General features: G+C 40.2%; 1 protein-coding gene across 1 annotated transcript in view; it reads right to left on the bottom strand.

The window, feature by feature from the left end:
* Window positions 1–296: 296 nt before the first annotated feature.
* The window catches only part of CFH (complement factor H), a 28,418-nt gene continuing 15,333 nt past the window's right edge, over window positions 297–13,381 (bottom strand). The window contains exons 12-23 of the mRNA XM_010715670.3: window positions 12,285–12,467; window positions 10,867–11,049; window positions 9,496–9,669; window positions 8,654–8,830; window positions 6,256–6,462; window positions 5,578–5,754; window positions 4,767–4,943; window positions 3,594–3,770; window positions 2,847–3,029; window positions 1,922–2,122; window positions 969–1,157; window positions 297–692 (exon numbers count right to left, since the gene is read on the bottom strand). Of these exons, the coding sequence (XP_010713972.1) occupies window positions 679–692; window positions 969–1,157; window positions 1,922–2,122; window positions 2,847–3,029; window positions 3,594–3,770; window positions 4,767–4,943; window positions 5,578–5,754; window positions 6,256–6,462; window positions 8,654–8,830; window positions 9,496–9,669; window positions 10,867–11,049; window positions 12,285–12,467 (2,042 nt within the window). The 3' untranslated portion in view covers window positions 297–678. The remainder of the gene's footprint in view (window positions 693–968; window positions 1,158–1,921; window positions 2,123–2,846; window positions 3,030–3,593; window positions 3,771–4,766; window positions 4,944–5,577; window positions 5,755–6,255; window positions 6,463–8,653; window positions 8,831–9,495; window positions 9,670–10,866; window positions 11,050–12,284; window positions 12,468–13,381) is intronic.

Genomic DNA, 13,381 nt, shown 5'->3' with positions numbered 1-13,381 from the left:
AGACAGCAACGCAAGCTCACCAAAAAATGAAAAGGATGGCAGGTCTCATTTCAGGACCTTACCTTTAGTGAAGGAGTTGTGCCTACCTACATCCAGAAATCCCAGTTAGTTACTTGCACCCCAGCATCTTGCCTTTCCACCAAATAACATGGAAGCTCAGGTCCTGAGTAGGAATTGGGTTCTGTGATCCAGAGATTGCCCGAGTTGTTTAAAGAAGACTCACCCTGACTCACCCTACCTCCACCATCATTCCAGGCATGCTTATGGAGAAAAAGCTAGAAGCAGATGAGGCGAAATACACTGATAAACAAATTACCTGCAGACTTTTTAATTCTTGACTCAATATGCCACCAAAGCCAGCCTACTTCAGGATGAAAATGTAAATAAAAGTAACAGGGATCAATGCAGAATAGGCAAGATGCAAGTAAGTACAATCATTCGGGTGGATGAAATGCAAACACAATTACAGAATGCAAATAAATTTACACAAAATGGTTAAATTTGAACAAAATCATCCAATAGTATAAAGAAAATGAATTAGCAAATTCCAGCAGAGAACACTGTCTAAGCTATGAAGCACAATAAAGCAGGAAACTCCAGGAAAACTTGAGCTCAAATCACTGAATTTGTTGAAGGAGAGTTCATTTTTCCAGCTGGACTCAGTCATGCCATTTCCATCTACCCAATTACTCCTGCATTATAAAGAGACAGAAGGGGAAATAGAGATCATCAAGGTTGACATATTGTCACGTTTCCCGAGAGCAGTGAAAAGCAGTTGCCAACCATGCTCTCTGCTTGAATTCAGTTCCCCAGGTCCCTTGGAACAGGAGCAGCTCCTCCATGACGGATGCAGGCTGGTATGGGATAAAGGGAAGGCTCCTGAATCTGACCCTCTTTTTACAGTCCTTCTTGGCTGTTGCCTGCAGTTCTTTTACAGCCTCCTGTGTCCTCTCACATGAACCACTTACTTGTGCATTGAGGGTACTCAATTACTCCATCCAGACACTTTGGGTTAAATTTCTCTGGTCTTGAAACTGCCTTTTGAAACCACTTGCATGTAAAGGAAATACGTTCATTGGAGCGATAGATGTAACGCTCTTCCAATTGTAGTTTAATGTTGTTTTTATCCATTTCTGAGTGAAGCACTTTGCAGTCCCCTGGAAAACAAAAAACTCCACTAACAACGTGAAGTATTCTCACGATCTCACACTGGAAGCCAGTCTCTGAAGATGTTGATACCAATTGAGTGCCTCCAACACTTATTCTGCTTCCCTTTCGCAAAACATAGTGCAGACTATGAAGGATAAAAACTCATTTCATACTCTTTAGCAATGATCCAGTAAGGCCTGCTCAGGGAAACTGTAGAAGGGGAGAAGCACAGATTTCCCTTCTGAGAAGCCTACAAAGGCTTGCAATGGGCATCAGCTGCTGTCTCTACGCATATCAGAACATAGTATGAGCGGAGAGGAGCTGGAAAGGCCACAGAGGTACAAAGGGGGCACAGCACGGCAGCAACAGAGACCCAGGAGAGAAGCTCACTGGAGCAAAACCCTGCCTAAACAGGCAAGCTTGGGAGAGACTGCAATGAAATGGTTTCCGTCCTGCCACGGTCAGAGAAACAATTTCAGGGATATCACTTTCAGGGAACTCACGAGCAATTCAGTCCTCCCTGGAATTAGACAGGCAGTCACAGAACAAATAACCCTAGCGAGGGCTTGGTGATCCCCTTCCTCTCAGATACTCCTGTCAGCAGGATCTTGGGAAACACAACCCACCACGGCCTACAGCTTTACAGGATTTCCCACACCCTGGTTCTCTGTTATTACTTCCCCAGGCACACTTGCTAAAGGCTTTCCTTTCAGTTTCTGCACTAGATATGCAAAAAACAGCAGCCAAACAATGGCAAATGGAGAAGACTTACTTCCTGGATTGCACCGTGGATATTTAAGTGTGCCGTTAATACATTGTACTCTGAACGGAGAAGATGCCGGGTCCTTCACATTTCCTATTTTACAATCAAATTCGATAAAATCACCCGGTTTGGAATACAGCTTTTTCTCTTCCCTCCATTTCAGCTCAATGTTGTTATTGTTCATATCTTCTTCAGCTGCCGTACAGGCCACTGGGAAAAGGCGAGAGAACATTGTCATCAATTCATACAGATGCACCACATGTAATTTTTTTCTCCCCACAGATGTTCTTCACATCATAAAATGCTTCCAGGACTTTGCTCTAAGCCTCTGCTTTTTGCAACGGAAGAGATATCTTTATCAAAAATGAAGGGAAAAAAGGATGATCGTTGAGTCACCCTGCAGTGCTGCGGAGAGGCCGTTTCACCCTGAGAGTCACACGGGGCAAGAGGGAAGCAGAGTCTGGGGTAGGGGAACTCAGCAGGCAGCATTCAACTTCCCTGTATCTTTTTTCAGAATCCTCCTTTCCCTTGTCCCAGCACTTCTTTAAATTCATTTCCTCATGTTCATGTCACCCCTGGATTTACTGCATTCAGACAGACCCAACCTCCCCATTGCAACCTGCAGACCGTGGCAACGCGGGAGCCCAGCACACTGATGGAGATCTCCTCGCATGGGCAGTTCAGCCAAACTCCCCTCCTTCTGGATCTGTGGGTGAGAGGAGGCAGGGAGAGGCTGCAGGTAGCAGAGGGGACCACACAAGGTGACATCGAGAAGAAATCCCTTCTGGACAGAAGAAAGACTCACTGCTGTCAGCCACAGCACAAGTGCTGTTTCACAAGTGAAGTGCATTGGAAACACCTTCAGGATCTGAGAAAAAGTCGGTGTGAGCAGTAACGTAGCTCTTGGCCATGCAAGCACATGCTTTAAACCTACCCAAGCAAACTGGTGGATTTGTCCACTGCCCATTAATACATCTGATCTGCTGAGATCCTTCCAGGATGTAGAGATTCGGGCATTTATATTTCAGAGTTTCACCTTGTGAATATTCTGCCTTCGGGAAGGAAAGAATATCTCCATATTCAATCTCTGGAGGTGGGCCACATTTTCCACTCTTTCCTGGAAGAACATCAACGCTTAGAGAGAAATGCATCAGAGTTTAACTGCAGGAGCGGCCTAGCCTCGAATACTTTGGGAAACTACCTTGCCCGTACTTAGAGAGACTCAGAGGACAGCAGAGAAAACTGCCACCTTGACACAAATATCTGACAGATGGAGAAGAGCGAGAGTTTCTCACTTTTCCACTGCTGGGACTCATAACTAGTTCATCTATCTGTTATCTCCGAAGCGTTTGCTGCTTTCTGCAAGTCTTTCGCTGGTCCTACACAGTAGTGCAGGATGTTTGGCACAACTCTTTCTGCAGAACTGGATGCCCACCAGCTCTCCGTACTGCCTGAGCAGGGACAAGCGTGAATCTGTCTGTAAACTAGAACAAACGACACTGGACCATACAATTTCAGTTAATGGTGGGGCAAACCTCGGGCTCTGGGGAGTCCTTACTTGTCAGATGCATTGCATTGCACTTGCTTGCAGCTCAGAGACTGAAATTTGGAGAAGTAAATACCACTGAGCCAGCTTGATGGCAGTCTCACTGACAGGCTACTGGAAAGACAGGAAAAGTACCTCTGCACGTGGGCAGCTCTGTCCAGGTCCCATTCTGACAACCTACGGTGGAAGCTCCAGTCATACGAAAACCTTCCCAGCACGCATATTTAGCTGTCTCCCCAGGCAAATACTTTGACTTCTTAACACCGTGAACTTTACCACCAGCGATTTCTGGAGGAGGTCCACACCTCATATCTGAAAAGAGATACTTCTACAGTTGCAGTTAGAGTCATTGAGGTGTTCCCCTAAGCCTGTTTTAGGTAAGGGAATCGATATTGTTACTCCCCAGCTCACACAATTCCTGTCCAGAGCGTCTAATGCCTTCACAATAATTTTTTCATGTTTTTCCTCCTGACCACAAGAACGTACCGGGGTAAAACATTGTGAACACCAGGAATGTGGGCAGGAGTGTTACTTCAAATGACAGCAGCAGCAGAACGCTTATTTGTGGATTCTCAGGAGACAGCAGTGTCAGTGATAGAGTCTAAAAAAAGCCAGCGTTTCTGTAGCTACACCTTATGGCACAAAAGATCTTTCAGTTAGGTCACGGCCCTCTCCAGAGAACCCTGGCATTTCTGAAAAATCACAGAGGTAGAGCCAAGTTGGCCCTTTGATGAACTGCAGAACTCTGGAAGAAGTCGGCAGCCTGCACTGCACGGACAGGTACTGCAGTCAACTCCACGGAAGTATGTGAAAGCCAAGTAGCAGTAGTTCACCCTCCAGCCACAGATTTTGGCAGGTAAAGGAGGACAGCACATTGTCTTTTCATGGGAATGCTCTTGCCATTTCAAGACTCTAGCAGATCTGCAGTTTTTACATCCTGAGATTCTAGTGGAATCTCTATCAGTTAGACCCTCAGAAAAAATGGCTGGATCTCTCCCCCACTACTTCCATTCAGATAGATTCAGATAGATTTTTTTTAGAGAAGGCCAATAACGCAGTGTCTTCTGGGGAATAACTGGAAAATGAAAAATCATCATATTTTTTTTATGCTCTTTTTCTTTGAGATGTTTTTGCTTTCAATGAAAATATACATAGTACTTCCTGAAGCAGTAAGTTCAAGTGCTGTGCAAGAAAGCAGTCGTAGGTACAAAGCTGCAGTACAAAATTAAAATAAAATTTTTTCAAGTATTTAGGTAAACAGATCGACTCCTCTATACTAAGGGGCAAGATAAAAGCACAAATTCCTACCTTTGCAAGTTGGTGTTTGCGACCATTGTCCATTTGTACAAGTGACATAATTTACACCTGTAATCTGAAAATTGCTGTCACATTCATACTGTACCCGAGCACCGGGCAGATACCTCTGCTGTTGCGTGCTGATAATATTAGCGCTATGAATTTCAGGTGGGGCTTCACAGGTAACATCTGAAAAGAAAGGCACATTTAAGAATACTCGGGCAGTAATGTGATGACTGTAGAATATTGCGTTCAGAGGCAGCGTTATTCACGACGAGGACAGGCAGTTTGCATAAGGCAGGTTGTTTTCCACAGGTAGGAAAGAAAGATACTGTGGTCTTTATTCTGCAGTGCTTCACCTGACAATATTCTTTTTGCCTAAAGTGACTGAAAAGCAGAAAGGAGTTGTAGAGATTAGCTGAACGCGCAGGCTGGTGCTCTACAGCATGGTGCACCAAAGGACTGAAGAGTGTTTTCTTTAGTATTTTGAAGGTAACTTTCATAATGAAAGTCACATTCCTACCGATGTAAAAATAAATACGTTAGCTTACCAGTTATCCCTTTGCAGTTAGCACCTTTCCTCCATAACCTTCTATTTGTTAACGAAGAAACGAGTTCAGTTGCGTCTACTAGCTTCAGCCCAGAAGGGGAAAAAATTTCAGTTCTGCTTGATGGTTCTCAGGAACCAGACAAAAGATGCTTAGCATCTCATTCAAACCAATTCAATGATTGACTCTATTGTTTTGACTCACTTGTATGTGTGGGTGGGTATTTTTTTTAATGAATGTACCTCTTAAAAGACTAAAAGAAATAGAACACGCACCTTCACAGAACGGTGGTGTTGACCAATTTCCTTTTCTGCAAATAATTTCTGGGAGACCAACAGCCTCAAATCCTTCATCACACTGGTAGCGAATTGTTTCGCCAGGCTCATACACTTCCTTGTTTCTGCCTTCAGTTGCAGAATTGTGAACATTTGGAATACTTCCACATGACATTTCTGAAAAGATATGCAAACCTGATACTCATGGTAATATGATACACACAGAATGAGATTATTTTTCTGACCAAACAGATGCTTTTTCTAACCAGCACAGAAAATAACTACCAGCAGATTTTGTATAAAAGAGAGGACGCAGAAACTTCCATGTTAGTCCCCTAAATAGGCGTACACTTTAGTCAGTGTAAAGATTTAGATTCTCTTCCTATCAATGCCAGAAAAGTTTGGTAAAAGCTTCTGTCCCTTACTACACAGAAGCGATATCCACAGCCGAAGCATCAAATCAACTCCCAGTCACTAGTGGACTCTGTAGAAAATAGGTCCTTGTGTGATAAGGATGTGCCCACGACTTACCTGGTAGAGACAAACACTGAACAAAGATTGCAAAAATACCACAGGAATACTTAAAATACTAAACTGTTGTTACTAGTCAGATCCAGTTTAAAAGTATTTCAAATTCACTGCTAAGCACGTTTCAGGAAAAGTATTGTTTGATGTTACCTGAACACGTAGGAGATGAACTCCAGTTTCCCATTGAACAATTTATCTCTGATGGTCCTTCTAACTCAAATCCAGAATGACAAATGAACTTCACCACAGCACCAGCTAGATAAACTGTTTTCCCTTCTTTTTCCATTTTTAAGTTTTGATTTACCAGCCTGAAATCATCAGCATTTTCTATAAGTTGTGGTGGTGAACAGGGTTTTTCTTTAAAACACAAAGATAAACAATAAGAGAAAACAATTAATATTCCAAAGATATATGCAGTCTAAAACTGAAAAGAAAATCCAAATGAAAATGAAGTGTCTTGAAAGACAGATAAATAAATATATACGATTCACAAAGCAAAACTCCTTTCCTTTCTCCTTCCTACAAGGGTTTTTTGTCTTTTGATTTGAAACAAGTTAGAGCCATATGCCACTTCACACAAAGAAGATACAGTTAAAATTTAGTAACAAGAACAGGTTAAAAATCACAGGCAGAGAAGCAAAAGAAACTCACATTTTGGGATACTGAAAGTGAGTTTCTAGAATTTTAACTAAATAAAGTTTGTCTGCAACTCACAAAATTGTACCAATATCCTGGAGATTTTCTTGCTGAAGCGGGGAAAAAAAAAAAAACAACAGAGAGTATCAGAACTTATTAACTACACCCTACTTTCCCAGACATACAATGGATCAAACATCTACTAAGCCTTCCTGAGTCAAGATTGTCCCCATACTTTATTCACTTGCAGAGTGAACATAAATTATTCATTTTCAGTTACCAGTAAATTAGATTTATTAATTCGTGCATCAAGTTGAAAGCATACATTTCTACTCAATTCTACAAGACAAACAATCTAATTATAATCAAACTTCCTGTTCAACAACTGGGACCGGGAATTTTATTGCAGTAATATTTACTTTATGAACAGCTCAAACACTTTTCTCTATTCTTCTCTATGTCTGCCACTTATCTGCAGAAGAGGAAACTTACAAGCAAGAAAAGAGAAAAAAAAACCAACAACGCAAAGCACCAAAATTTTTCAGTTTAAAGATACAGACTCCCTTGGCACGTTGTGCACAAGTCACTATCTTGCACCTCATTTGTCTTGCATTTCCATTTCCTATCCGCTTCTGAAGACACTTTCTCCTATCTCTTAACGAACTCCTGCTTGTAAGAGACTATCTGTATCGATAATGTTTTAACCATTGGCCTACAGATTCCTCAGCATATGAAGCACAAATACAGGCTAAGTAAAACAGATTGAGAGCAGTCCTGAAGAGAAGTATTGAAGGTGCTGGTTAATGAAAAACTTGGCAACGTGCACTTAAAGTCCAGAAAGCCAACAGTATTCTGGGCTGCATCAAAAGAAGCGTGGCCAGCAAGGTGAGGGAGGTGATTGTCCTGCTCTACTCTGCTACTGTGGGAACTCACTGCATTCAGCTCTGAGGCCCCCAGAATGGAAAGGACATTAACATGTTGGAGCAGGTCCAGAGGAGGCCATGAGGATAATCAGAGGGCTGCAGCATCTCCTGTAAAGACAGGCTGAAGGAATTGGGCTTGTTGAGGCTGGAGAAGGCTCCGGGGAGTTCTCAGTATGGCCTTCCAATTCATAGCGGGAGCTACAGGAGAGCTGGGGAAGAGCTCTTTATCAGAGAATGGAGAGATAATGAAAGAGCTTAATGGTTCTTTCAAGGTAATGGTTTTAAACTAAAAGAGGGGAAATTTAGATCAGGCAGTAGAAAAAAATTTTTTACAATAGAAGTGATGAGGTACTGTACAGGTTGCTCAGAGAAGCAGTGGGTGCCCTATCCTCCGTAATGCTGAAGGCCAGGCTGGACGTGGCTTTGGGGAACATGATTTAGTGGGTAATATCTCTGCCCATGGCAGAGAGTTAAAACTCGATGATTATTATGATCACTTCCAACAAAAAACATTCTGTGATTCCTCAGGACAGACATACAAAGTTATGTCATATTACTTATACTTGTATTACAAGAAGAAGACACAAAAACTAGAAGAAAAAAACAAGAATAAAGACAGAAAAAAGGAAAGTGCCACCACTCCATCCAAAATTCTCAATTGATTCATCAGGACACAATTCAAAAGCTCCTGCTCAACACTGACATTCCACTCTGAAGTACGCTACACAAATAAACACACAGCTCTTGAGGAATTGCCTGAAAATGTTATGTGCCATCTCAGATATGTCTGTCTGAATAAAAAGGCCTACGGCTTAACAGTTGATTAACTGCATTTTTTTTAAACCAAGTTACATTCCATTGCTTATCTGTACAATTACATGTTTGTGACAGTCCTAACAAAAACAACAGCATCTTTTTGCTAACGATGACTGCAAGTACACAACACAGAAGTTCATAATAAAATAAAGAGAAAAACAAACACTACTGACCAACGCAGTATGGTGGTGACTGCCATTTCCCATTTATACATGTTATTTCATTTGCACCGATGAGATGGAAACCCTCCAGACATGAAAAAGCTATTTTACTCCCATTCTTGTAATTTCTTCCGACTGGTATCTTGTTAGCATTAGGCAGCTGAGGTGGAGGTGGGCATGTACTCTCACCTAAAGATATGCATTCATTTCATAACAGAACAGAAGATGAAATGTAACAGTTCATCATAGATTGCAGTAGTAACCAACAGCTAAGAAAACACTGGCAGTAGACATCTCTTCAATAGCTGTCTCAAGCTTTAACTAGTACCATGATCATTTTGCTCTGCTTGAAAAACGCTAGAGCTGCTTTCAGATGCTTAAATGCTTTCAACATGTTTTCACAGAAAGCGTGCTCCCACCATGAATGTCTTTTTCTCTCTCAAAATTGCCTTCCTATCATGAACTGGTAGCCTTTCTTTTCCATTACACTGGGGGAGGAGTGAAAGGGGGGGGGAGGGAAAAAAGAAAACTCAGCAATAGAAGATCTTTGAACTTTTCTCACATCAAAAGTGACAGTGACAATGGTTCCATTGTCAGAGTAGATACTAATAAGTCTGCTTCACTAAATAGAGTTTCTAAATTTAGTTTGCTGTTCCAACAATTTCCTTAATTAGTTCACATGACAATGTAATTATATCTACATATATATATATACACACACACACATGTATACACACAAGAATGTAAGCATTTCTGTTACTGATCAGTGGCACAGAGACGCTAAGAATCTTTGATAACAAGCATTTACCATGCATACAAAAAAGAAGAAATTGTATGCAAATCTAAAATCATACCTGTACACTGAATTTCTGGAGACCATTTTCCGGACACACAAGTTGCCTGTTTCAATTGTCTGTCAGCTTGCTTACATTTATACGTTAAATACAGCTCAGTCTCCTTTGCTTTCCTGAGAGAATTAGTGCGTACAACCACAATATCCTCTGGAGGTACACACTGATGAGATGGGGCTGAAGAAAATCAACACAAGTAGTTAAAGAATAGATTTGGTTCAGATAATATGTATGTACGCATTCATAACGAAGAAGTCATCATTTTCCTAATGCTTATCCACATGAAAGTGTTTTTTGTTTGTTTGTGTTTTTTGTTTTTTGTTTAACTACTGTGGTTTGAAGTAACTCTTAAGATTCCTTAAGAGGTGGAGCACCTCTTCTATGAAGAAAGGTTGAGGGAACTGGGCTTGTTTAGCTTGGAGAAGAGAAGGCTCCCGGGAGCTGCGTGTGAAAGCTAAGCAGATTGTGTTTTGTGCCAGATACAGTCCTCAAAATAATTGTAAATGAAGTTAAAATGTATCCATATCATCAATAAATAAAAAAATCACTTCTAAAGAAAGGGAGAACTAATAATATAATAAGTGAATACGATTCCTAATAATATAATACTACTAATATAATAATACATAATAACATAGTACTAATAATATCATATCGATCTTTGTTAAAGTCTCAGACTAAGTTATGACAGCCAAGACACTTTCTTATACAACATCACTTTTTATCATTTTTTTTTTTTAATAAACAAAATCACTGACTCCAATGCATCTTTTCCTCTTAAGGCAGAAGGTTTGTTTTAGATAGCTTGCTTTTAAAAGTTTATACACTGTGAAACTGTATGAGAAAAAAAGAGAGAAAACTAGTGACCAGAAATGGACTAATCTACATAAAAATGACAAGGATAAGGTAAAACCAGCAGACTGAGGCTAATAATTAATATTTTTTTCTGATTTCCAGAGATATAAATCTTCATTTAATTAACACAACATGCACGTGACTTTTTTGCTGGTATGTCTGAAGTTTCTGAAGGGTCCTTATTGCTGGGAAACACAGGAGAATGAGTACGAAACTACTACAGTAGGATCACTGTATACGAAGGACATTAAAATCCATATTGGATTTTAACCACTGTGTAACCATCCATTCCTTTCCCCAAAACTACTCAGAGTGTTTACAAATGTGTAGCTACATAGTCTTTCCAGGATGAAGGATATGTTATGTTAATGTTTAAAAGAGGAGGAAATGAAAAAAACATTTAGTTGAGATGTGAGAAACTATAGTACCTCAAGCTACGTATTGATTCCCGAAGTCCTTGAAACCATGACTACAATGTTAAACTCATAACTGAAATATTACAGAAATACGGAAGATTACCATTACAAAGAGGTGAAGGCTTCCATTCCCCATTAAGACATTTTGTTCTCATTCTGCTAGCATTCCCAGAGCCTTGCTTACATCTATAGGTTACTTCCTCGCCATGAGAAAACTGGACTCGATATTGCTGCTGAAGAACAATATTCGGGATAGAAGAAGGTGATCCACATGGCATTTTGTCTTCTGTTGAAAAGAACAGAAATATTCCACAAAGTATTGATGTCGCATGTGAGTATCCAAAAGAACTTAGATAAAATAATTCATTTTGCATTTGGAGAGTAAAATCTGCTCCCATTAATTAAATGTCTTGAATAACCTTCTAAACAGCTGGGGTACATCTTTAATTTAGTCAGTTGACTAAATTTCTTTCTTTTACATCACCAACAACTCCAGGGCGTACTCCATGAGACATTTCAGCTAAGGTAAATTTCTCAAACAGTTTTACAAATGTACATGAATCCTAAAGTGTAAGAAAACCTTCAGTTAATCCAACTCATCTGGATCCTTTATTCTGGTCGATCAAAAATTACATTCAATCATGCACCTACATAATCGTAATGTACACTTTCAATTAGTATTACTACAAGAACTGTCTAATATCATTTAGAATTGATTAGAGGGCTGCAGATTTGTCTCCTCTGTGTGGTAACCGTAGTTCTTGCTGTGGGCTGCCATCATTGCCGTGCTAGGGACAATGAAGGTTAGTGGCTTGCAAAGATGAGTGCAGCGTATGAGTAGTCCTTGTGAGGAAGGAAAAGGGGATGTAAACCGAACAGGCGCATAAAACTGTCTTTCACTGGAGGAAAAGGAAGACCCAGGGCAAACTCAGAAATTGGACTTGAAAAGTTCTTCACTGAAGCTTAGATCACACACTTCTCAGTTTGTGCAAAAAACCTGTTCTCTGCAGATCAAGTATTGAAAAAATGTGAGCAGTCATACAGTTTTTAAACATCAATGTTGCTTTTGGAAGATGTGTCAGAATCCAGAAGCCAGAGATTACCAGTTTTCCCAAGGGAGTTGCAAGACTTTCGAGATCTCTGTAATACTGAAGAAGTTTGCTAACGGATTCTAGCTCCATTTCTAAGGAAAGATATCCACGTGATGGCACATCCCTCTCTGCTTGTTTCCAGACCTCCACCACAGTTAGCTTCAGAATCTCCTGAACAGTTCAATAAAATAGATACTTGTGGAAGTGATTATATTCTCACAAGCTCTGTGAAAAACAGAGGGAGCGGTATCTGAGGAATCCTTCACTGAAGAAGTTTCCACAACAGCTACACAAGGTTTTTCTTGTTTTTACTATAGAAGCAATTTTTTTTTTTCCTAGTGGACAGATGGCTATAGCTAATTCGCTTCACATTTGATTATCTTTGTATTGCATCACCATAGTTTTACATACATAATAGAAAGTAGATTACCAATGCAAGAAGGAGGAGATGACCACTCCCCATCCAAACATTCTATTTCCTTTGATCCGACCAATTTAAATTGAGTGTCACATTCATATTCCATTCTGTTCCCATTAGGATACCATTCCAGAAAGCTGCCAGTAACATTTCCATTGGTAACTTCAGGTGGAGGTCCACAGCCTCTGGGATTCACTGAAATCAAGAGATCAAAAATATACACTGCAGTCAGGACTGTTAGCACGCTTGCATATTAAGTGCAACAACAACAGCAACTAATTTATTGCTTAAAATTAAAAAAGAGATATAGAAAAGGTTAAACAGGTCATTATTTTATGCCTGTGACTGTTTAGATACATGCTGGCGTGGAGCTCACAGAGATGAGTTACTCTGGCTCAATCTTCTCTCTTACTTCTGTGCACCATCAGTTTCCAGCTATGGTAAAATAAGCGGTTCATGAAATCAATCCATTTTTAATGGAAGAAAAGCGTTACATGGGCATCAACTCCACTTACCTGTGTTACAGTATTCTCACAGAATAAAAAAGCAAATATTCTACAAGTAACAATGACACGCTATTCATCCATACAGTGCTATGTACTGTACATTAAAAGAATTCACATTTGATGGAGTGAACGCCTGCTAAGAGAGCTTAATATGTTTTGAGCTAAAGAGTCAACTACATAAAACACACTTGTTTTCAAATGCAAAAATGTGAGTGAAAAGAATGAGGGCATGAAAGGCAACAACATAAGTGACTTAATAAGCAGGAAGGAAGAGGGTGAGAAATTTGAAATGCCCTTGTCATTTTGATCTTCCTCGTGGAAGGCATAGTCTAAAATTATTTTCAGATTCCACCAAGTTGTGCTCTGTCATCAGCATAGTGAGAAGAGTAGGGGCACATATCTTCCCTTCTGCAGGAAACAATCCTACAGGATGAAATTTGAGGAAATTTGTAGTAAAAAACTTTCACCAAGTTTGGGTGAAAGTGAACCCTTGGGTTCAGCTGTGTGTCATCTCCAAAATCATTTTTTCCCCCTTAAATGTCACATGATCAGAGAAAATAGCATAGAAAAAGTCTTTGATGAGTGTCAATGCCAGGCAATGGC

The sequence above is a fragment of the Meleagris gallopavo genome, chromosome 10 (assembly GCF_000146605.3).
Source record: "Meleagris gallopavo isolate NT-WF06-2002-E0010 breed Aviagen turkey brand Nicholas breeding stock chromosome 10, Turkey_5.1, whole genome shotgun sequence".
NCBI classification, from domain to species: domain Eukaryota; kingdom Metazoa; phylum Chordata; class Aves; order Galliformes; family Phasianidae; genus Meleagris; species Meleagris gallopavo.
This window is presented reverse-complemented; position numbering and strand designations above follow the sequence as displayed.